The sequence below is a fragment of the Osmerus mordax genome, chromosome 23, assembly GCF_038355195.1.
Source record: "Osmerus mordax isolate fOsmMor3 chromosome 23, fOsmMor3.pri, whole genome shotgun sequence".
Lineage (NCBI taxonomy): Eukaryota > Metazoa > Chordata > Actinopteri > Osmeriformes > Osmeridae > Osmerus > Osmerus mordax.
In genome coordinates this window covers 5,174,623-5,198,186 of record NC_090072.1, presented here as the reverse complement: position 1 = coordinate 5,198,186, position 23,564 = coordinate 5,174,623, and the positions used below count along the sequence as shown (strand labels likewise).

Below are 23,564 nucleotides of genomic sequence, written 5' to 3'. Positions count from 1 at the left end.
TTAGCATGCCGGATTTTTGTTGTGTTTGGCGGATTGGCCTTTTATTCAAAAGGAAGGTTATTGCAAACTCTTGTCATGACACTCTGATTCACAAATGATCCAATTGAACACAATTAAAATATAATTAAGGTAAATATCTTAGCCATGATTCAATGTGGCTATCCAGCCCTTTTGGTTTCACATAGGTACCTTACTTAGGAAAATGGCACCAGGGAAAGAACTATTCAAAAGTGAACTGTGCAAGCTAACACACAGGAATCCTATCATGCTAGCCCCCAGAACTGACTATAGCTTGTCTAGCTTGTGTGCTTGAGGCTCATAAATCTCTGGAGGTTGTACAGGTATCCCAGAGTTCCTTGAGCGGGTGACATGATGGAAAGAGTTCTAAATGCCTGATATACTGGATGTTTATATATAGGGGCTCAGACCGGAGTTCATCGCAGGACACGTGTGTTTTAATATCACATGCACTCTGTCACGTACACCACAGCCTTATTTAAAGGGACATGTTGTCAAACTTCATGTATATTCAATAGATTCCAAATTTGTGTGCCAGCCAGTGTTAAGGTACATGTGGAATTTGGCTATACGTTGATTCGAATCCGAATAGTTATTGGGACATGTTATTTAAAAAATTATGGCAAAGGGAGTAATTTAATTGGCAAATGACTAGAACTATTTGGCACGGCCGGGAATCGAACTGGCAACCTTCGGATTACTAGCCCGATTCCCTCACTGCTCAGCCACCTGACTCCCTGTGTGACATATAGCGAGACATACAGTCCTTTGTTTCTGCCTCCATATGAGCTTTTAATTCTCACACCAACAAAAAAAGTTGTTTAATTCATAGGCCGGGGAGACATTGATCTCATTAGCATTTTTTTTCTTCCAAATGTAAACTTCCAGTGGTAATCTTAGCCATGTTATCTATCATCAACATATTCTCACCCCGGGACACAGCAGGAAGAATGGCCCATTGACTGATAGTGCCAGCCGGCCTTGTTGGAGAAGAAAAGAAAAGCCTAGTGTTGCTGTTAGACCAGAGATCTCCCCCTTTCCACGCCTCGACTCCTTCCCCCATATGTCTTTATACTGGGGGCAGCTGAGGGGAGAAGGAGTTGGGGGAGGGAGGGGGGCAGGGAAGTTGCATTGTCAGGGTGCGGTAGGGCGACTCTGTCCCATGCTTGTGGCCCCACGGCTGCAAAGACCAAGCCGTCACCTGCCAGACTAGTGGAATGTTAATGCCGGCTGATAATTGGATTTCATACACACCGTCTGTGTGGAACGTCCAGGAACTTTCCCCTTTATTGTTCAGCCTGGCGCGACACCCTCAATAGTACTTGTCTGTGTTTATAGAAGTACTCATGTCTCAATAAAGACTGTTTACTGTGTGTGTGTGTGTGTGTGTGTCTGAATCTGGACACAAGTGTGTGTGAAAATGCGAGAAAATATTCTGGGGACTCAGGGTTTCTGTCGGGACAAGCTTAGCATCTGGTGTGACAAGTTTGTTGAGACATTATTTGTGATTCTTTCTAATGGAAATCAAAGGACTCTTCAACAAGTGCAGTGTGTACTTATGGCAGACGTTTCTTATAGTTTAGACCTGAACAATGCCATAATCTGTGGCATAAAAGCTCCCAATACTCATAGACAACTCTGTAGCTTGGTGCCTAAAAGGTCAGGCAAGCCACTCCCAAGTATGGGGTCAGAGGTTAACTCTAAGTTGTTAAGGGCACCCTTTATTGGTGGAATGTACCTTATGTGAGTGGAGATCATTAGAGATGTTATGGCTGGCTTTGTGTCTGGGCCTGGAATCAGGCTCAAGTCTAACAATCCGGTTTCCCTCTCGCTGGCCTCCCAGTTTCACCAAGCAACGGCTTGAGCTGGTTATACGCCTTTGCTGCAGTGACCTAAATTCCTTGTATTCACCTCAGAGGACCCTTGCCTAGCCAACCAACCATTTTTCTACACTCTTACTTATGTGAGCTTTACTCAAAACAAACGTATAGTTTATTTGTGTATTAAGTTCCTTCCTGCACGCAAGTTAAACTATGTTGAACACGCCTCTCTTTTAAAAAATATTCTTATGAGAATACTGTAACTGCTTGAACAATGATTGAATGTTTTTTTTGGCAGGGGAGATTTCTTGTGGTTAGATAAAGTGTCTAATCTGTGTGAAAATTAAGCATTTAGGACAATTACCTTAGTGTGTTTACAATTAACGGTTGTGTGGAACCAAAAAAAGAACATGGGTTTGCAACTGGAAAAGTTGCCTTCTCGTTCCGAGGGGTGTCACAATATAGCATCATTTTTCTTAACCTTCTTTGTTGACTTTCTGTGTGTCAGCTACAGTAGCAGTGACCAGAATAACAAACTGTAAAGCACAAATAACTCAAATAGAAAAATCTGGTAGGGATCTGTTGTAATGCTTTGCAAATCTGTGCCCAACAGACCCCTCCTCTTTTCCTCGTATGCCTGGCAGCAGTGTGCTGTTGCATAAACAATGGTTTGCATAGCCACCTTTGGACTAGTGTAGCTGTCGGTGGGTTTGAACTCTGGCCAAGTAGATGTTGTTGTTGGATTTAGACCTGATGTCTCAAAGCCCTAGAGCCAAACACGGGCCAACCAGGGGGCCGGAGTCTCACTCTCTGGAGGGAAGCACAGGATCCTGCTAGTATCTGACTGATTTTTGGACCATACAAAATCCTGTTCCAAATGCAAACCGAGCAGGATACATAAGCCTAAAACGAAACATTACTTTTGAAACCGTGTATTCTCGTGCTTTGGGCCACTTAGCTAGAAATGGGACGTTTGTGTATGTGTGTGTGTGTGTGTGTTTATGTTCCTCGTAAGCTCTGTATTCCTACAGTAATAAGGTGGTTCCAAACAAGACCTTCTATTGTATGTGTCTTCTCTCTCACCAACCACCTGTATAAACATGGGTGGTATTGCGAAACAGTTATAGGGAAATACTCTTCCTGAGCTGGTTGTCGGGAATTAGGTCAGAGAATGTTGAGCAGGTTCTACCCAAGGAGCAGGTTCTACCCCAGTCTTTGTCTTTCTCTCTTTCTGTTTCTCTCTAACTTATTTACCTCTCTGAGAAATAGAACAATGAAGCCACTTGATGCACTGTAAAAGGCTTCGGGCTATGCACAGGAGTAACTGCATTGTAATCCACTTTCTTTCTCCTTTTGTCTCTCTCTCTCTTTCTCTTGTTCCTTGTCTCCCCCCTCCTCTAGCTCTTTCATACACTCTCCCTCTGTAAATAATGCCACAAACCTTTAATAAGAACACAAACATACTCTGGGCTCTTCAGAAGGTGTGCCAGGCACTGTATGTACTGTCGCAGGCGGGGTTAGTGTGTCTGGCCCGTCACATTGTGTCGTACAATATATCGTCAGGGGGGTGGATATATCTGAATTCTCCTGGCATGACATCATGTGCCCCTGCCGATCGTTTTACTCCGGTGAGGCACAAAGCGTGCTCAGAGAAGTAAGAGGAGTGCACATGTATCGTATGGTTGAACTCAAGGAAGCAGCTAATCGCGCGGCCTCACCAACGCCACTCTCCCAGAGGCATGGCTGCCTGGCCATGTCTGGATCTCTGTAACAGGATCTCCAGAGAGGAGCACAAAATGGGTGCTTTGTGTCCAAGATTTGTCCAGACAAACCCTGATAAGGAAACCGAATAAGGGCGATCTAAAGTAACTAGTACCGCTGCTCGAATAAACAAGCTTTGCAAGGTCATCCAGCGAGGTATCCATAGCAAAAATGGTGAATGATATTCTGACTTTATTTAGTCATTTTAATCATACTTCATGCCTCATGAAGCTTGCAACTGATGGTAATACAAATATATTAATGGAGAACATTTACAGTTTAAAGACTTAGTTGAGCCATTGACAATATTGTGAATGTAGGTTACATTGTGCAGACAATTTGCTGAAAGGAAGCAAAACACATGTGCTTTCTAACCAAGCAATTTGGCATCTCACACCAAAACCAATCTGCTAATAATATAGTTTGTTAGGGGGTATTAAAAAGTGGGTACTAACTAATTATTTCAACATCTTTGTACATTGGTTTTAATGGGCAATTACCGCACAATTACTATAGCAATGCACAGCAATACACGTAATCACATGTTATTATTGTTTAGGAGGACTCAGATGAAGGACAGTTAGGGGGAAACGAGACTCTCCATGAGTAAGGGAATGTAGAATTTGTTTTAATGAAAAATCTACCTGACCGTAAAGGTCCAACAGACTTTTCTCACTTTTTCTTGAGATGCCTTGTATAACACCAAACCTTAATACGGTGTTAGCTACAGGGTAGTAAGATGGAAGTGTAGTTACCAGTTTTGAGGTCTGAGAGCCTCATGGCTACGTACATGGGTAAGTAGGCACCGTGTATTTTATTCCACACTCTGTGGGAGCAATGGTGGCGGCTGTGGTCGGAGGAACCATGGCTCTTGGCCGCCGTAATGAGAAGCATGTCCCTTCCCCATAACTCCTGCTGGGGGCTGTCTGTACCCCCCTACACCCACACACTGTGACTGGGAGACAAGGCGATACGACTACACGCACCATATGTGTCGACCACAAAAAGCGAAGCCATTACCAGCCCCACAGTTGAGAAATTGAAAGCAGGAGCAAGCCGGCCGCCCTCCAGCAGCATTGGGTTGGCTGTCTGGCCCTATGTTAGGAAACCCCAGTCAGATGGAAGTGTTCAGTGTTGCTGGTCTTGTTGACAGGGAGCCAGTCTTGAGGGGATGATGTCTGCATCTTGTCATCTACAAGCGGCTCCGCCTTCTGACCTCTCGTGCGCTGTGACTCTTGTCGACTGCTGGGTTTTGGGTTTGCAGGGTGTGAGCCAGTGGGATGGTTTTGCAGGGCTGTGCAATGTACTTGTGTCCTGCCAATCTCTTATACTTGACCTTTACAAATGAACTGTGTATAGTTCTGATGCAAATAACTGTAAATGTTGCAGATGCATCGTAAATAATATATATCAGGGTGGTTATTTAGGCACATTATGTGCTATGTTTTGGACGCACAACATTTGTGCGTCTCTCTCACCCTCTGGCTAGCTACAGTAGCTCTTCAAACTTCTGACTCAGACATGAGCACGGCATGCCATGTCACTGCTGCACCCTTACAGGCTAGCTGTGAAGACCATGCCGAAGATGCGACGCTGGGATGCGGTTGCCTGTAGGTGTGATGCTACTGTAGCTCATTTTTTGGTGTGAGTTTACATGGTTTCCACTCTCATTTTGAGGCATGTTCTGTAACAACTTCATGAAGGATACACTTATCATGACATGGCGTTTTGAGTGATGTGTTTTTCTCGGGTTCCCAAAAAGCGGAACTTTTTAAAGTTGTCAAAAATAATCAGCAACTTAAACGTACAGTATTGTAGGATTATGATGGGATGTCAGGTGGCTGAGTGGTGAGGGAATCAGGCTAGTAATCCGTTCGATTCCCGGTCATTCCAACTGACGTTGTGTCCTTGGGCAAGGCACTTCACCCTACTTGCCTCGGGGGAATGTCCCTGTACTTACTGTAAGTCGCTCTGGATAAGAGCGTCTGCTAAATGACTAAATGTAATGTAATGATTAGCAGGTCACAGCTGTACATACTAAAATGATGAACTATCCCCTCCTGTTGGTTTGATATAATGAAACTAATCACTGTTAAATCATATGAACCAAAAATCTTTCCATTCCATAAGCTACTCCAGGAGCAGACTCAGTGTTTTGTTTTTTTTTAAGCAAAACTAGCTTAAGTATACAATATCAATGTATCTTGTAGCTGCATTTTTCCCTCAGCATGCCCTAAACCTTCACTGTCCAATATGGCTTCCAAAACTGGCTGCATTGAATGTATTAGTTCAGGGTATTGTGTTACATACAGCAAACTTCATGCATTGTGATTGCTGGCCATTTGTGTGCAAGTCGTCCATAATTTGATTTAACACCCCAAAAAAATGGTGTATACCAGTCCAAGACTGAGCTGTATTGCTATTGAACCAGACTATTGAACAGTATGTTACTTCTGTACAAGGATCGGTATGAAGCAGTGTGGAGGCGTGTGTGTTAGCTCTGTGGCCCCTATGGAGTGTGTGTCTGTGTTTCTGGATCATTCCTTTGCACTGGGCCTGGAAAGATGGTCTCCTCAATCTTTACCTGCTGTTGGCTGGTTCTCAGTGTCATCTTGAGAACTGCTTACCTACGAAGGAAACATTTATCGACAATGTCTCACTCCCTTATCAATGCTTGTGTAAATTATACACCCCAAAGCAGAGATAGTGATTGCACAGGATTGCCTGTGTTGCACGGGAGGGCGGGGGTGAACGCGTCTGTCATGTTAGGGGGTATTAAAAAGTGGGTACTAACTAATTATTTCAACATCTTTGTACATTGGTTTTAATGGGCAATTACCGCACAATTACTATAGCAATGCACAGCAATACACGTAATCACATGTTATTATTGTTTAGGAGGACTCAGATGAAGGACAGTTAGGGGGAAACGAGACTCTCCATGAGTAAGGGAATGTAGAATTTGTTTTAATGAAAAATCTACCTGACCGTAAAGGTCCAACAGACTTTTCTCACTTTTTCTTGAGATGCCTTGTATAACACCAAACCTTAATACGGTGTTAGCTACAGGGTAGTAAGATGGAAGTGTAGTTACCAGTTTTGAGGTCTGAGAGCCTCATGGCTACGTACATGGGTAAGTAGGCACCGTGTATTTTATTCCACACTCTGTGGGAGCAATGGTGGCGGCTGTGGTCGGAGGAACCATGGCTCTTGGCCGCCGTAATGAGAAGCATGTCCCTTCCCCATAACTCCTGCTGGGGGCTGTCTGTACCCCCCTACACCCACACACTGTGACTGGGAGACAAGGCGATACGACTACACGCACCATATGTGTCGACCACAAAAAGCGAAGCCATTACCAGCCCCACAGTTGAGAAATTGAAAGCAGGAGCAAGCCGGCCGCCCTCCAGCAGCATTGGGTTGGCTGTCTGGCCCTATGTTAGGAAACCCCAGTCAGATGGAAGTGTTCAGTGTTGCTGGTCTTGTTGACAGGGAGCCAGTCTTGAGGGGATGATGTCTGCATCTTGTCATCTACAAGCGGCTCCGCCTTCTGACCTCTCGTGCGCTGTGACTCTTGTCGACTGCTGGGTTTTGGGTTTGCAGGGTGTGAGCCAGCGGGATAGTTTTGCAGGGCTGTGCAATGTACTTCCTGTGTCCTGCCAATCTCTTATACTTAACCTTTGCAAAGGAACTGTGTATAGTGCTGATGCAAATAACAGTAAATATTGCAGATGCATCGTAAATAATATCAGGGTGGTTATTTAGGCACATTATGTGCTATATTTTGGACCCACAACACTAGTATCTGTACACAATGTATCTTCATAACATTTTGTATCTTGATACAATGTATCTTCATGAAAATCTTGATAAAATTGAAGATGTACCTGTGGACAGATCTAAAAACATATCTGTATGAACAACATATTCATGGAACACCACCAACAGAGGAGCTTGTCAAAGAGAGTTGGACATAAGTGGTGTTTCAGTAGGAGTCTCTCTCACCCTCTGGCTAGCTACAGTAGCTCTTCAAACTTCTGACTCAGACATGAGCACGGCAGGCCATGTCACTGCTGCACCCTTACAGGCTAGCTGTGAAGACCATGCCGAAGATGCGACGCTGGGAGGCGGTTGCCTGTAGGTGTGATGCTACTGTAGCTCATTTTTTGGTGTGAGTTTCCATGGTTTCCACTCTCATTTTGAGGAATGTTCTGTAACAACTTCATGAAGGATACACTTATCATGACATGGCGTTTTGAGTGATGTGTTTTTCTCGGGTTCCCAAAAAGCAGAACTTTTCAAAGTTGTCAAAAATAATCAGCAACTTAAACGTACAGTATTGTATGATTAGCAGGTCACAGCTGTACATACTAAAATGATGAACTATCCCCTCCTGTTGGTTTGATATAATGAAACTAATCACTGTTAAATCATATGAACCAAAAATCTTTCCATTCCTTAAGCTACTCCAGGAGCAGACTCAGTTTTTTTTTTTTTTTTTTTTACCAAAACTAGCTTAAGTATACAATATCAACGTATCTTGCAGCTGCATTTTTCCCTCAGCATGCCCTAAACCTTCACTGTCCAATATGGCTTCCAAAACTGGCTGCATTGAATGTATTAGTTCAGGGTATTGTGTTACATACAGCAAACTTCATGCATTGTGATTGCTGGCCATTTGTGTGCAAGTTGTCCATAATTTGATTTAACACCCCAAAAAAATGGTGTATACCAGTCCAAGACTGAGCTGTATTGCTATTGAACCAGACTATTGAACAGTATGTTACTTCTGTACAAGGATCGGTATGAAGCATTGTGGAGGCGTGTGTGTTAGCTCTGTGGCCCCTATGGAGTGTGTGTCTGTGTTTCTGGATCTTTCCTTTGCACTGGGCCTGGAAAGATGGTCTCCTCAATCTTTACCTGCTGGTTCTCAGTGTCATCTTGAGAACTGCTTACCTACGAAGGAAACATTTATCGACAATGTCTCACTCCCTTATCAATGCTTGTGTAAATTATACACCCCAAAGCAGAGATAGTGATTGCACAGGATTGCCTGTGTTGCACGGGAGGGCGGGGGTGAACGCGTCTGTCATCTGTAGCAGCAGACAGAGTGTCCTTTCATTCGCTCAACTGAAAGAGGGTTCACAGGGATTTAAGGGCCAGCATTGTTTGTGCTCTGTGATGCTTAATCACTTTTGATTGGACACCGTATTAAAAACTTTGGCTTGGAGTAGTCTGACTGAGGGCTTAGTCCTCCAGGAGGGCTGCTGGGCGGGACCATGAATAGGGGGACAGACAGGCTGCTTACAACAAGCGGAAAAAGTGGCTTCCACTGGCTTTGTGCTGGGAAGAGCGGAACAGCAAAGAAATAAAAATGAAGTCACTGCGAAAGGTTTCGAGACAGGAGCACATTCTGTGTGCTCAGGCGGCTATCTGTTTTAGAAATAGGTTCTCTTGTTTTTGAAACGCATACAAAATGGGAGTAAGACAAAATGGATCATTTTGGAGTTCAGAAAAATAAAACTAGGAACTGGACATTTAGGCTAGACTTCACAAATTGAACCTGGCCTGCTCTAAATTCTCCAGCTTGCTACAGGAACCAATAGCATGCTCTGCAAAGTACTTGACATAGGAAAATACTGCTGGTCTGTGTTGCTTAATGAGTACCTGTCAGAGGTAGGCATTTTGAAATGAGCATAATGCAGTAGATCTAGTTACTGGACTGGAAACACCACTCTCCACAATCTGCAATTGTAAAGAACGTTTCCCCTGAAAGAAGTAGTTGCAAATCATAGGTTACTCAAAATAAACTCAAACTGATCTCGCCGGTAACTGGCTTATTGTTCTTGTGGCTTGCATGTTGCCACTCTCCTCAGCGCCACGTGCGGTGAGTGTTTCAGCACTCCCTCACGCTAAGCAGCCGATGTGTCACAAACCAAGATCATTGGACAGAAAATGCCCCTCCCATATCAAATAATCCATCCTTCCCATGGCCTTGCATCTCAATCACAGAGGGCCTTGGTGCCATTCGAGACCCCTTACGTCTACCACTAAGAGGGTTCATTTCAACTGCTTCAAACATCAAGCAGATATAGAATGTTCCTAAACACTGTTGTGTTCAGCAAACGGCTGTAAATGTTCATTTATTCGGAGATAGAAGTTCAATTTAACATTTTTAACCGGACGCTAATTTCCAGTCTGTGGCTCAAATTGGAATTATCCATGTGTCCCACAACACTACAGTACATTCCAGTTTGGCACCTTACACCAAACTGTCTTCTGTGGGACATTCTGCGTAAAGTTACACCCTACTGTTGGGGTTACATGAGGCTAATGATGGAACAGTGTTTATCAGTTCAATACCTCCCACCAACCGAGCCGTAGATATATTTATTTTACCTCCAATGCTGCTACAGCTCAATACATACTGTATGTTTGTCTTGGATAGTGCTGTCTTCTAATCTGGATCCTGTTTAGCTGGCTAGCTAGTAATTGCTTTCTTCATGCTGCCAGTTGCTGCCTCTCAGTTCTCTACATATGGCCATTCCCCAGAGCATACGATGCCTCGAATGTCCAAAAGAAGAATATGCCCCTCTATCTCTACGCTACTTCGGAACCATAGACTGGAAAGCGCGTCAAATAAAGCTAATCCTCCGTGTGTCTGACTTCATCCCACTTTATTTGTTTGCTGCTTCCTGCCTGAGAGGGGATCCTCAAGTGACCCATAAGCCACCTCATCACAGACCCTCTAGTGACTTATAATAAGCTTTCATATGATCTTCTGTAGCTCTCCCATGCTCCTTTATAGTGTTTGATGGACTTTCTCTCATCTCACTACAGACTCCTGATAAGAAGTCTGGATGCCTGGCTCTCAACATTTTCTGTCTAACTTGAATGTGTACTTTACTGTTTATCCACATATCCAAGCTACACCCCATTAATTGGAATGAAAACCTGTCATGTAAATGTTGTTGTAGAACATTTGCTTCTTGGGAGTGACTTCCAAATGACAGTATAGTAGATTTACTACATTTCGTGGTGTAGCCTGTTTCTAGATCTCGAGAGTCATGCCAATTGTGTTGACTGAATGATTTATAGATGGGTGGATATCATTGTTTTTCAATTGGTAGTGTATTAATCAGGATAGTGTTGAGTATTATTTTAGTAAGCTGTAAGGATTTTTCTATTTACATGGCGAAGCTGCCGTTTGCATGTGACTGAAGTTATGGTGCTGCTGTATATTTGTCTTTTGAAGAGCAGACCTAATCTGTTGTAAAGCAGAAAAGTGCTCCTTTTACAAGGTGCTAATGACCTGCTAATTCTTGGAGTGATGCAAAGTGACCAGTTCCTTCTGCCTGGTGTTTATTAGCCATTGACATGTGGCCCTGTGGACACTAGAGTAAATACTCGGACCAACTTGTGTTTTCATCTATTTTGTTTGTAGGACCACTACTCTTAAAAACAGGTATCTAATTGGTTTAAAATTGGAAGAGGGTACTTTTTAAAAACGTTCTATTATTGTACTCTCGTGTAAATTTGCTTAATTACATTTTTTTGCATAAAAAATACTTACAGTATACTGCTGCCTCACAAATGACCTGACACTCCAGAGAGACTAACCAACACTGTTCCTCTGTTACCTGTGGTGTGACTGGCCTAGCTACTAACCCTTTCACCAAATACTAACCCTAACCCTAGCTGGAGGACTGGGTTGGACTACGTGGCTAACTGTTTCCTTTTCATTCTCACTTAGTCTGAGCGACATGCAGCACAGAGCTTGATAATAATTAGGTTTAAGCCTAGTTGTCTGTTTTCCACTCTTTTCAGAGAACCCTGAAGATGTGTTTATTGGTGGCTGTTGCTCTGGTTGTTGCGGTTGTGGTTTCCTCCGGTGAAACGTGTGCAGTGAGCGCTGGGTGAAACAAGAGGTGATTTAGTGCCTCATCACAATGTGGCCAGGCACTGACAACTGCTTCCTACCTTTGTGTGTCTGAGTGCTCAGGGGCGTTCAGCGGATACACAGTCGGGTCTCCATGGGTTTGGAGCAAGGAAGGAAGTGTGGTGTCAAAGGCGGTCGCTGGCCCTGGTATCTGGGCCATTGACACTTGCACCCTTAGAGGTTAGCAGCAGCTTAACTTGGAGGGTTAAGAACTAGAGTTTCTTCGAAACGACACAGTACTTCTGTACTGTACCAGTTGTAAGAACTCGTAACTCAGCTTTATCTATTGCAAATGTACTGTGTGATCAAGAAGTATTGTGGAAGTATTGCATAGGAAGTATTGTGGCCTGTTTGGACACAGTATTTTGAAAAGATTGCCCATTGTTTAGATTACAACAATTCCTAAAATTGTCATAATACCTAAAAAGACTACCAAATGTCATGTTTTTTTTGTTACAAATGAAAGAAGGGTTTAGGATGAGATGCATTATCTCATTTCAACTAGCATGGTTGCTAAAGCTAATCAACGCTAAGGCAGATAGTGCCTGGATTACCGAAAGGAATGTCTGCTACACAATCCTTCTACACTCGCAGTAAGTGCAAACACAAGCGAAATGTTCACGTTCCATTTAACATTCTTGATACAATTGAACTGATTTGAAACCTCGATGTAACACCACTTGGAAGGAACTCTTTTCTTTTACTGCTGGCTACAGATGCCTCGGCTGGAGCCTTGAGAGAAGCTATGCAGGCCCCAAGTTCAACGAGTACATGAAGCATATTTTCACTGAGCGTGCCTGAACCGCCCCCAACCCCCCACCTCTTCCCCGGCATACATACTTTTCCCTCCTCCTAAAGAGGACTCCCTGGAGACCAGGCTTTCAGGCTGCAGACTCAGCCCTGGAGACCAGGCTTTCAGGCTGCAGACTCAGCCCTGGAGACCAGGCTTTCAGGCTGCAGACTCAGCCCTGGAGACCAGGCTTTCAGCCTGCAGACTCAGCCCTGGAGACCAGGCTTTCAGGCTGCAGACTCAGCCTTTCAGTCTGTGGACCGACCTTACAGTCTGTAGACCTAGCCTTTCGGAGGCTCCGCAGAGGAAATACATTATGTGTAAAAAGAATTCCGTATGGGGACATATGATCTGTGTAATTATTTCTACTGGTAAAAACAGTCACTTTGTGTGCACTGTTCTGTTCTCTGTGCAAGGTATGACTAGGGAAGTTTTGCTTTAGATTTTTAGGAAAGTTTAATATTACGGCCTTGTTAAAGTTGGAACATTTAACATTAAAGCTAAAAACAATTGATACAAATCAATACAAACATGAACACAAATAATCCGAAATGCGCACTGAAATGCATAGATTTTAATTCTGTGTTTTGCATTAACTGATTTAATAACTTTTAACCATGGAACCAGTATATCTAGTGGATTACCAGGTTGATATAGAACTGTGAACTGTTTCACACAGGATTTCAGTACAGCGTTTGCTGTTGGAGTAGATCCTCTTGCCAGTGCATTTGGTTAAAGTGTCTGGAAGTCCTAGGCTGTTCCAGGTGCGCTTGTGCCAAGTTCAAGTGACTTGGACCAGGCACTGCACCACGAACAGGAAGTGTTTTTGCTGGACTGCCAACCAGTGAGGGGTGGGACTGTAGGCCAGCCATCAGCATCAGTAAAGAGATTTCATGTAAGGGTGGGTTAGAGTATGTTTGGCTTGCGTGGATTAGTGTGTGTTGGGTTAGCTTGGGAAGCGTCAGTGTTTGGGGGATTCCCCCAGATGTTGGAAAAACGCTAGAGGTAAAAATGATGACTGCATTTGATGTTAGCATACTTGGCTATTTAAAAGGTAGAATGTTTCCTGACTTTCCACGTTGTGAGGAAGGTGAAAAGACTGTCACTGTAAGTTCCAGGACACAATGGAACTGATTTAAAGTATGTGAAGGCAAGTGACTGTACTTCCCTGTACGAGCACAGGTGTCTTGGAATGTGGGTGTGTGTATGTTGCTCTCTGGTGTTTTCATGTGAGGAATGGTGAGGAGGGGGGCGGGGGGGGGGAGGGAGGGCGTGGGGCGATGAGGGAAGGAATCAAGTCACACTCAGGACACCGTGTGCAACGTTTTTCTTTCTTTTTTCGTCTCGGCCTTGAACGGCACCCTGCACGCCCTGTGAGAAACATAACTTCATTGAAACAGAGAACAGAACGGCCTGCGTGCCCTGGGCTGTTTACCATCCTAGACCGAACTGTCTCTGGCATAGCACTCACTGTACCACACCCCCCCACACCCCTCCTGTACCCCACCCTCTTAAACCTACCACTCCCTCACCCCTCTCCTATACCCCACACTTTTAACCCCACCACCCCCAACCCCCCCCTTCCTCTACCCCACACTCATGCTTCATTCTACCACCCTCACACCCCCCTCCTCTACCCCACACCACCAACAACCGCCGTATCCCCTCAACTTTTGCCATTGCCGCTTAGAAGTGAAAACGACATGCTCGTCTGAGTGGAAAGCAAAGCTTTTGGGGGCAGGCTGGGAAGTTGGTGTAAAGCCCCCTGTGGTCAGCCTGAGTGGACAAGCTGAGGAAGTGGAGGAAGGAGCTCTGGGAAGAGGGGGAGGAGGGAGGGTGTGTATGTGTGTGTGTGTGTGGGGGGGGGGGGGGGGAGCAGTAGCTGCAAAAGGGGAATTCATGTACGAACCCGAACTGTGGAAAAAGTGACTGCAGGACGTCATTCTGGCGTGCCTTGTCAACATGTTGGAGCGCGGGGCCGTCGTCCGTGTGAATATTTGCCGAGATCCTCATCTGGGAGCTTGTGGGAATGGCCGAAACAGTGCAGCGAGGACAGGGGAACTAACACCAGTCGCACCAGAGACTCGTCCCACAGCTGAATGTGCAGCAGGAGCAGATGGAGATCATGACTCGGCTTCTGTCAAGGTGCCTGTGAACACGCCAGACCCACAGAATTAGGCCACATGACAAGTGGCTTTGTTCTTCTTATCGGCACAGTCATTTGGCGGCAGTCCAAAATTTGCCGGCAAACAAAGACCTCTCGCATTCTTGTGAGGTTTGCCATAGCTGCGGTCGGTGAATGCGGTACCTGCACGATTCAGTATACTATTTGACTACATCTCAGTAAACCTATTATATATAATAAACATCAAAACATCTGTCTAAAGATCTAAATATATACTATTTTGCCCATTCAGATTTATTGACCGTACTTTTACTTTTAAGTTAGTTGGATGGGGGATGAAGCAGTCAGGAGCCGGGCACTGTAACCTGTCATTCTGACTCTGGTTGGATGTCAGCAAAGTACAATCATGTTTGCTCTCCTAACCATAACCACTGTGTGGATAAAGGATATATCTACTGTTATCTAATGGAGCGATAAAAACATAATGTAAGACAGTGTTACATAACAGTATGCCCTTGTAGACATGTACCCAGAGTAGAGAAACAGCCCCAGGTCTGGATGCAGGTGCAGAACCCAGGTAGCACCTCAGCAGGGAGTCAGAGCAGGGCGGGTGAAGGTGTCGTCATCTCAATCAGACTAAGTAAGCATGAGAGGAAGTGATTGGCGTGTACGCTGCTGAGTCCTTCAGCATTTGGTTCCTCGTTGCCTGAGCTGGCTTCACTCCACGGGTGCACTTCTGAAGTGCCAAAGCGAGCGATGTATTGACATTGCTCGTAAGCCTAAATCCGGAATGTGTGGGATTAACATATCATTAATAAAATGCCATATTCTATGGAAAACAGATCAACCCCAGATTGAAATGCTAGTCTGTGTGTTGCATTGTTTTAGGCTTACAAACAACACAATCGGAAAATAATTTTGCGGTTCCTCTCCCTGCTGTTGGCCACATAAACGGTTGCTCGGCAGCCAAACCACGTGATTAAACGGCTGCCTCTGACCTTTCAGTGTGGGCCTCCTGTTTTTTCTCACTCTACAAGCTGACATACCCATGCTGCTGTCTATTTACAACCGTTTCTTAACTCCTACCCACATCCTGCCAATCTTTTATCCTCTCCCTCTATCTCGAGGAAAACGTACTGTTCTGATACATTAAAATAAGTTGCTACCCACAGATGCAGAATAACAGTTTTGACCATTAGCAAGAAAACATCGTAGCCTAAAGTTGAGCAGTTCCAAGTGAATTCTTGTCTCTATAGTGTAGGACTAGGTAATGTCATGGGGTCTGGATGGAATCCAACAGGGGCTGTGTTGTTAAACGGTGGTATGGAGTCTTTCTTCCAGCGATCTAAAGTCCCGCCCACCTGCGGTGTGCTCTCAAATATTTGGCTTGCTTCAATTGCTACACATATCTAATTCTTTCTAGGGGGCTGTTTTAGACAGAACGCACACAAACGGTGCCCAATTGTTTGGGTGAATATGAACAAGAACAAAATGGAATGAATAAGCGAGTCCTGCGGGGAATGAGCCTGCAGTGAGATGTAACGGCAAAGAGAAACTGCTTTGACATCTGTTAGTAACAGCGCGCGATTAGAATGACACATTCAACTTGGTACTCTAGTTTTTCCACCTTCCACCCGTGTCTGGAACCATCAGCGGCGGCACAGCCAGGAAGATCTCCCAACGCGTTCTCCATTTGTGTTGGGGCCAAGAACTCCTGTTTGATGGGACACAATGCGTGATCCAATAACTCCTTCAACATTCCAATTAAGGTGTGTGTTTGTGTGCTGCTCTGCTGGCACAGACAAGTACAAACAGTGGCACGGAGAGGCAGGGCTCCTCCGTGGCCTGCTGCCCAGCTGGAGAGGAGCCAGTCTGGCAGGGCACGGTCCGGTCCAGCACCCTGTCACCCTGGTGCTGCCTGTCTGTTAGAGCACCTTGTCACCCTGGTGCCTCCAGCCTGTTTTTGCTGGCGGGACCCTTCTAGGTGTTCAACACTGTTATTTGTGTGTTCGAGACCTAAATCCAAGCCGTGTGTTTTTCACTGGGCCTTCTCGAATGTACAGAATGATTTCCTGATGTCCCTGAGATGTTTTGACCACATGACCACAAGGAACAGTCACCGTGTCATAATATAAACTAATAGAAGAAAACAGACCTTTTTGAAATCACTTAAGAATTTAGAGTGGTTAGAATGTAATCCTAACTGATGCTGTCAGAGAACGATTTTCGGTGTTGGTCCTGTTTTTGGACCGGAATGTCTTCAAGGAGAACTGGAGATTCCCAGAGCTGAGAGCTCTCTGTCTGCCTTCCTCTCTGTCTCTCTCTCTCCCTGTCTCACCGAGTTAGCGGAAAAAAGACTTGGAGGTTTAAACTGTCTCTCTGTGGCCTCCCAGGGGCCTTAGAGGCAGGGGACCTCCACATTTGTCTGGTAATTATCCAACTGGAGGGGCGAGAGGGAGGGGGGGGGGAAGAGTCACATCACACAGCCTCTCTGTCAGGGCCTGTCTGGGGGTTGGGGAGGTTTTGCGCCTCCTCTCACCTCCTCCCTCCCTTTCCAGATTTGCCTCCATTGAGCAAGACGGCACATAATCGTCCGCCATGATCCCACCCCCCTCCCACTCCAGACTAGCCCCCCATTGCTGCATTCACAGCTACTATACACCCATCCGGTGGACGGCAGCCCCTCTCTCTCTTCCCAGCCTCCCCCCCCCCAGTCCCCCCCCTTTTTCCTCTCCTCTTAACTACTGGCTAGGAGTTAATAGACTGTGTTGGCTGGCCTCCAGACGGTGAGTGTCACCTCATTAGCCTAGCGGCTAGCCCCCAGACTGGAGGGGGGGGGGGGTGGATGGGGCTACTACAACGGAATGTCATTGGTCCACCCCCTCCCACCCCACCCCCCTCCTTCTATCCTCCTCACCCACGACCATGAATGAGAAACATGCATGCATAATGAGTCTATAGTCTGGCACTCTCCCTCTCTCAAGCATCCCTTCTTCGTCTTGTCTCGCCAAAATAGTTCTTCCTTTCACAGGCCAAGAGTGAGCTTCTGTGAGACATGGAAACTGTCTCTCCGTATCCCCCCCTGTTCCTCCTTTGCGCTCATGAACGGCTCGGTGTCCACACAGGGAAATACATCGATCGAGCTCTGTCCATTTCAGTAACAACTGACCTCTGTCCAACCTTTGACAGAATTGAACATTGTTTTTTACCTATATTTTCTCCGCCATTTCAGTTTAACAGTGAGGCTCTTTTAGTTCATAACACAAACAGTGTGGTTCATCTTTCGGATGATCAAGTCTGACTGAACATTCACACGACTCATGAAAAACGAGTAATGTCAAGCCATATACTGGTGCTTTGTCAGTCATCGTTGTGTAGCGGGAAGAGTGGGAGATGGACAGGCTGGCATGGAAATTGTTCAAAGGACAGAAGAGCTTCTGTGTTCTGTTGTCTGCAGCACAACCACAGAAGAGCACACATGCAAAGCACTGCTCAGACCTCGACTGGAGTGTGTGTGTGTGTGTGTGTGCGGTGCTTGTGGGTGTACTTGTCTGGGAATATGTGCGTCGATTTCTACGGTATTTGTGTATCGATGCATCATTGGCTACCTGAGTGAACTTGTAATTCAAGTCAAGTCAAGTACATCTGGTGTTTGTGTGCTTCCTTGCTGTGTCTGTCTGTGTATCACCAGCCCTAGCCTGGGACGATCCCACTAGCCTGGCAGGCCTTGTTCTAGGGATCTGCTCTGGGTGATTGTGGGCGACTCCAATGTTTGTTGACCTGAATGAGAAGTCTGCTCTCTCTGACGCTGTGAAAGCTCACCTCTTTTTACTCCGTGAGAGTTGATGGGGGAGACAGTGTCGACTGTTGAAACTTTCCAGGGAGAGACGCGTTCTTTCATGTTATTAGTATGCACGTTCCACAAAACACACACACACGCACGGGCGCAACTGAGTTGTTATTTGCTTGGTTGAACAAAGATTTGGTCATTGTTATTAAACCAGTTTTAGTGTTCATTTGAGTTGATTTTCTTTTGGAAGCACTGGCCTGTGTCATGCTTTTTGCCATGCATGTTTTTGCTTCCCTCGGTTGGTCATGAAGCCTTAAGATGGCCGCCAGGAACACTGCAACATCTTCCTTATTTCTCTTCAAAAGGTTTCTCCTGTTAGCCAAGTGAGGTGCCAACCTTTTAAGAGATGCTACAGTAGGCATACGTTTAAGTGTTGTTCAATGGCAGACGGAAGCTGCCTGCCTGCTGGCACACAGCGCTTGTCATGATAAAATCCTCCCACCACCTCTCTCTGCTGATACTCTCCCCCTATCTTTTGTTTTGGTTGTTTGGGTAACGGCTCTTTTTGATAAAGGCCACTTTGTTTATTCAACAAAGCGAGGCTGAGAGAGGGAGAGAGACAGAAACAGAAAGAGAGAGAGACTGGGACAAGACTGGGCGAGAGAGAGAGATGAGGGAGAGAGATAGATGGATAAGGAGAACTCAGGATAAAGATTTTGTGGGGGAATGATGATGTCAAAAAAATTCTAGACATGGTGATATTATCACCATATTATTACAAAAACAGCAATTAAAGCCATAAGATAATAGAAATTTGAACAAAGTAGCAAGGACGAGTAAGGAGACTGTACATGTGCAACACTTGAGAGAGCTGACTGTGCCGCTGTTGGAAGCAGGCCCACATAGTGAGGTCATCATGGCAAAGCCGTGAAAGATAGAAAACAGGAGCTGAGGAAGACATTGAACATATCACAAATACACACACACACACACAGGCAGTCAGACAGCTTGCTCTCCTAACAGTGCAAGCTCAGCCAAATTGCTCGAGGAAGACAGAAAGTGTGGCCACATCAAATATTTACACTAGCACAGCTGTATTGTTGAAATATTATTGTCTGAGCGGTCCCGTAATTAGGGAGATATTTTCTCCGGGAGCTCCCCCCCTCTGCCCCTCCCAGGCTGTTGAAATGCGTCTTGGCTGTGCAGCCGTGCCTCTGGCAGCCACAGCTATACATGTGCTACAGACCCGCTCTGCATCTAAAATGGCTGCCAGACGGGTTTCTCCTGAAATGTCGACGGTATGCATCTGCAGCTTGTGTGTGTCCTGTTTGTGGGAGAAGTGTGTGTTTGTGAGCTGAAAGTTTTTGAAAACTGTCTGACTTTTTGTCCTCACTACGAGCGAGCGAGTGAGTGAGTGTGTGTGTGAGAGAGAGGGGGAGAGAGAGAGAGAGAGAGAGAGAGAGAGAGAGAGAGAGAGAGAGAGAGAGGGGGGGGGGGGGGGGGGAGCGAGATCGGGGTGTGGGGAAGTGTTGGGTGGGTTAGGAGCTTGTCAATATGGAAAGAAAGAAATTGGTATGATGCCAAAAGATGATGGGCTGGGTAGAAAATACTTTTTTAAAATAAATTCAGGAAAGTGAATCACTTGGGCAAAGAGACAGACAGACATACAGTGGAGGAGAGTATTGACGAAGCCATTCTGTTGCTTTTTCTTCTAGCTACTTCTAGTTTGTTTCCATGGCATAGTAGGTGTTTTCCCCCTTAAAGAGCCACATACTGGATGAATACTCCCCTTTTTTGCCACTGCTAAACGCTGAAGAAGAGCAAAGAGCTCAAGAAAAAAGAGTTTTTTTCTGACTTCATGGACAAGTGTTTGTTTAAACAAGTAACAGGGCTGCCAAGAATGTTTTTTTTTATATATGGCTCTAGTATTTGCCTTAATCAAGCTGGGCCAAGCTCCCAGTGCTTAGCCCAACCTTGCAGGCATCCACGGCTTATTGTATAGCTTACTGTTGTTTATTTGAAGACCGGTGGGTTCTTTCTCCTACTGTAGGTCCACATGACTTTTCTGCAAACACATTTGAAACTGAATCCCAGTATTCCAAAGGTAGCATATGGCCGGTAGATGCCGATGATGATTTGGTTCTCATGTGTGAATTTCACGGTTATCCCGAACGCCATGTGGGTATCGATGAACTTGGCTACTGCTCTCATAGCACCACGCGTCCTGTAAGGGTCTGGGGTAGAAAGCAGCCTGCAGGTGAAAGGTCAGGTGGAAGGGGGATTTCTGTCTCTCTCGAATGTGAAGCCCTCCAGCTGAGGGAGTGCGGTTGAGAGACACACCAGATGCCCATGTCAACTCCTCCAGGTGACGCCCCCTGGTGGTTCCCACTGGTGCCACACAAGGGTTATCAGTTGAAGATGGTGCATCCTTTCTCTAATTGCCAGAACCATCTGCTCCTTTGTCATGGTTGCCTGTTCCCTCATAATGAAAGCCATAGTCTGTTCAAAAAAGCCTTTTCCTCTCTCTTTCTCTTTCTTTCTTTCTTTCTGTCTTTCTCTCTCTCTCTTTCTCTCTCTCTCTCTCTCTCTCTCTCTCTCTCTCTCTCTCTCTCTCTCTCTCTCTCTCTCTCTCACACTCACACACACACACACACACACATGCCACACACTTACAAACACACACACACACATACCCCTCTCTTTCAGGGAAGAGCAGTACAGTTGGCAGTTGTAACTAGACTGATGGATGGGTCTGAAAGTGGTTGGAGACCGGGAGGTGTCAGGGCGGGCAGGGAGAAGCCGACACTAATGTGCTTCCAGGTACACCGAAACACACGTTTAAAACTCCTCTAACAGCTGTCAGGCCTGGGACAGATTTGTAGGAGTTTGTTGTAAACATTCTGTCGAATCAGAGGACGTTTTTGTAATGGAATAATAATAATAATTCAGGTAATTCTTTAAAAAGCATATTAAGAAATTACCTTTGATTTTTCATCCCTGCTTGCTGTAAGAGAATATTCAGGGTTAAACTTACAATTTTTTTTCCCCTTAACGTATGCTGTTGTTCCCTCCCTACTTTGTCATTGTTGAGCCTCAGCCAAGAACATTCCGTTTTTGCAGTACTGTTTAATGGTCAAATTTAGGAGGGGGTGGGGGGGAGCGAGAAAGAGGGGGAAAATAAATCTCAAGTTTTTTCCTCTTTCTCTCAAAATGTTCTCCTTCTCTCTCTACTTCTGAGATGGAGATTATTAAAACTTTGTTGGAAAGCAGTGTTGCTTCGAGGAGAGGCTATCTGAGTCCACGCTCTCCTCTTTCTCTCTCTCTTCTCTCTCTCTCTCTCTCTCTCTCTCTCTCTCTCTCTCTCTCTCTTTCTCTCTCTCTCTCTCTCTCTCTCTCTCGTCCTTGCTCTTCGTGTTAAAGACGTAGATCATATCTCCCTTGTGGTTCTCAGTGTGCACTCGGAGCACGTGGGGCCTGTGTAAATCATTTAGGAGGGTCCGGTCGTTCCCAGCTGGTAACTGCTCGACACTTCAGTCACGTGCTTCTTTTTTCTCCATCCTGGTTGACGACTCCTGACCTAACTTAACTACCCCTTGTACGCACACCCACACAGACTGCACACACCCAGAAAATCTAAATGGGCAGATGTGAGCAAACCATTTTTTAACCAAAAACTCATCAATCGTGTATAGAATAGTCTTGCGGTCAAAGCTTGACATGCTGGTAATGGTTAGTATGGCGTAGTGGTTAGACTGCTAGACAGGGTAGCACTTGCAGGGCCTTGCAGAGGTATTGTGAGGTAACGTTATAAATCACAGGATGTGATACCACAGCCGTGCACTTCTCCCGATGGGGAGAATTCCACTCGTGTTTCAGAGCATGTCCGTCCCTCCCCCTGTTCTGTTTGGTGCACGGCAGGGCCGGGTGCAACACCTCCCCCTGACCCCGGCAGAAATACCCACAATTCCCTACGTTTCACCGTTTACTTTTATAATGACCTAAGTAACCATAGTGTCTCTCATTTTGTTGACACGAAAGCATACAGTCACCATACAATCTAACCTGATTAAACAGTCAATCTGGTGGGACTTTAGAGCCTTCTTAACTATGAAGTCTTCAGGCCGATATGTTTGTGACATAATGTCCTTGTAGTTGTCAAAAGTAATTCGACTTTCACATACTGCGTGGTATTTCTTAAACAAACTACCAATTGTGGTCTTTTGTAAATCCCATCTTGTTCTGTTATTGTATTTGCAGACTCACGGCAGTCAGGAAGTCCGAGTAACAATGAGCCAGGCAAGAACCCTCCAGGTATGTACCTTGCCAGTAGTCCAACCCTTATTCTATCACTTTATTGTAGTACAATCCAACAGTTAACATTTTACTTTGTGCTGACAGTATTCATTTACATTTACATTTAATCATTTAGCAGACGCTCTTATCCAGAGCGATTTACAGTAAGTACAGGGACATTCCCCCCGAGGCAAGTAGTGCCTTGCCCAAGGACACAACGTCATTTGACACGGCCGGGAATCGAACCAGCGACCTTATGATTACTAGCCCGATTCTCTAACTGCTCAGCCACCTGACTCCCCAGTATTCGCTTTAACTTTAGAATATTGACCAGGTAATGTGCAAATACTGCCGTCTGGCAAGAGGTATCGAAGCATTCGGGTCCTCACGGCCAGACTGTGGAACAGTTTCTTCCCCCAAGCTATCAGAATACTCAACACTCAGGGACTGGTCTGATACACACAGACCTGTACACCCTCCAACGTTAGAGTTGGACAAATTGCACTAAATTGTTCTTGGTCACTTTATACTTGCTACCTCAATATTGTCCTGTCTTCTGTATAAATATACTTGTACTTTATATGGGAATGTAGGTCTTAGTTAGTCTGTGTTTGTCCTACGTTATTTTTATGTAGCACCATGGTCCTGGAGGAACGTTGTCTCCTTGCTGTGTATTGTACTAGTAGTAAGTAGTAAACTACTACTACTACTACTACTACTACTAAAATATTTGCCGTCCAAATATAAATATTGAATTGGCATTGCTCGAAAGGGAAAGATTGAATATTACCGTACCACTCTTGAAACCAGCGTACTCGACATGTGAGTGTGGAAGCCAAGTGGAAGGACATTAAAAACCCTTGGCCTGTCTTTCTCCTAGGCTGACCTGTGCTATGTCATCATGGGCCAGGAATGAAAATAGAGGAAAGCATAATTAGTTTTCTACCTCAAGAGCAGGTTCTGCGTATCGGGCTGCCAAGTAAAACACAGCAGTGAGCCAATGACTCAGACCCTGGGAGGGCTCCCAT

At 45.3% G+C, this 23,564-nt stretch overlaps 1 protein-coding gene across 11 annotated transcripts in view; it reads left to right on the top strand.

Moving 5' to 3' along the window:
- The window catches only part of LOC136967898 (nuclear factor 1 B-type-like), a 107,033-nt gene that overhangs the window by 12,194 nt on the left and 71,275 nt on the right, over nucleotides 1-23,564 (top strand). For all 11 annotated transcript variants that reach the window (XR_010879543.1, XR_010879544.1, XM_067261887.1 and 8 more), the window contains exon 3: nucleotides 22,501-22,554. Coding sequence is in view for 9 of the 11 variants with exons in the window: in XM_067261887.1 (XP_067117988.1) it covers nucleotides 22,501-22,554 (54 nt within the window). In the remaining 2 variants the exon portion in view is untranslated. The remainder of the gene's footprint in view (nucleotides 1-22,500; nucleotides 22,555-23,564) is intronic.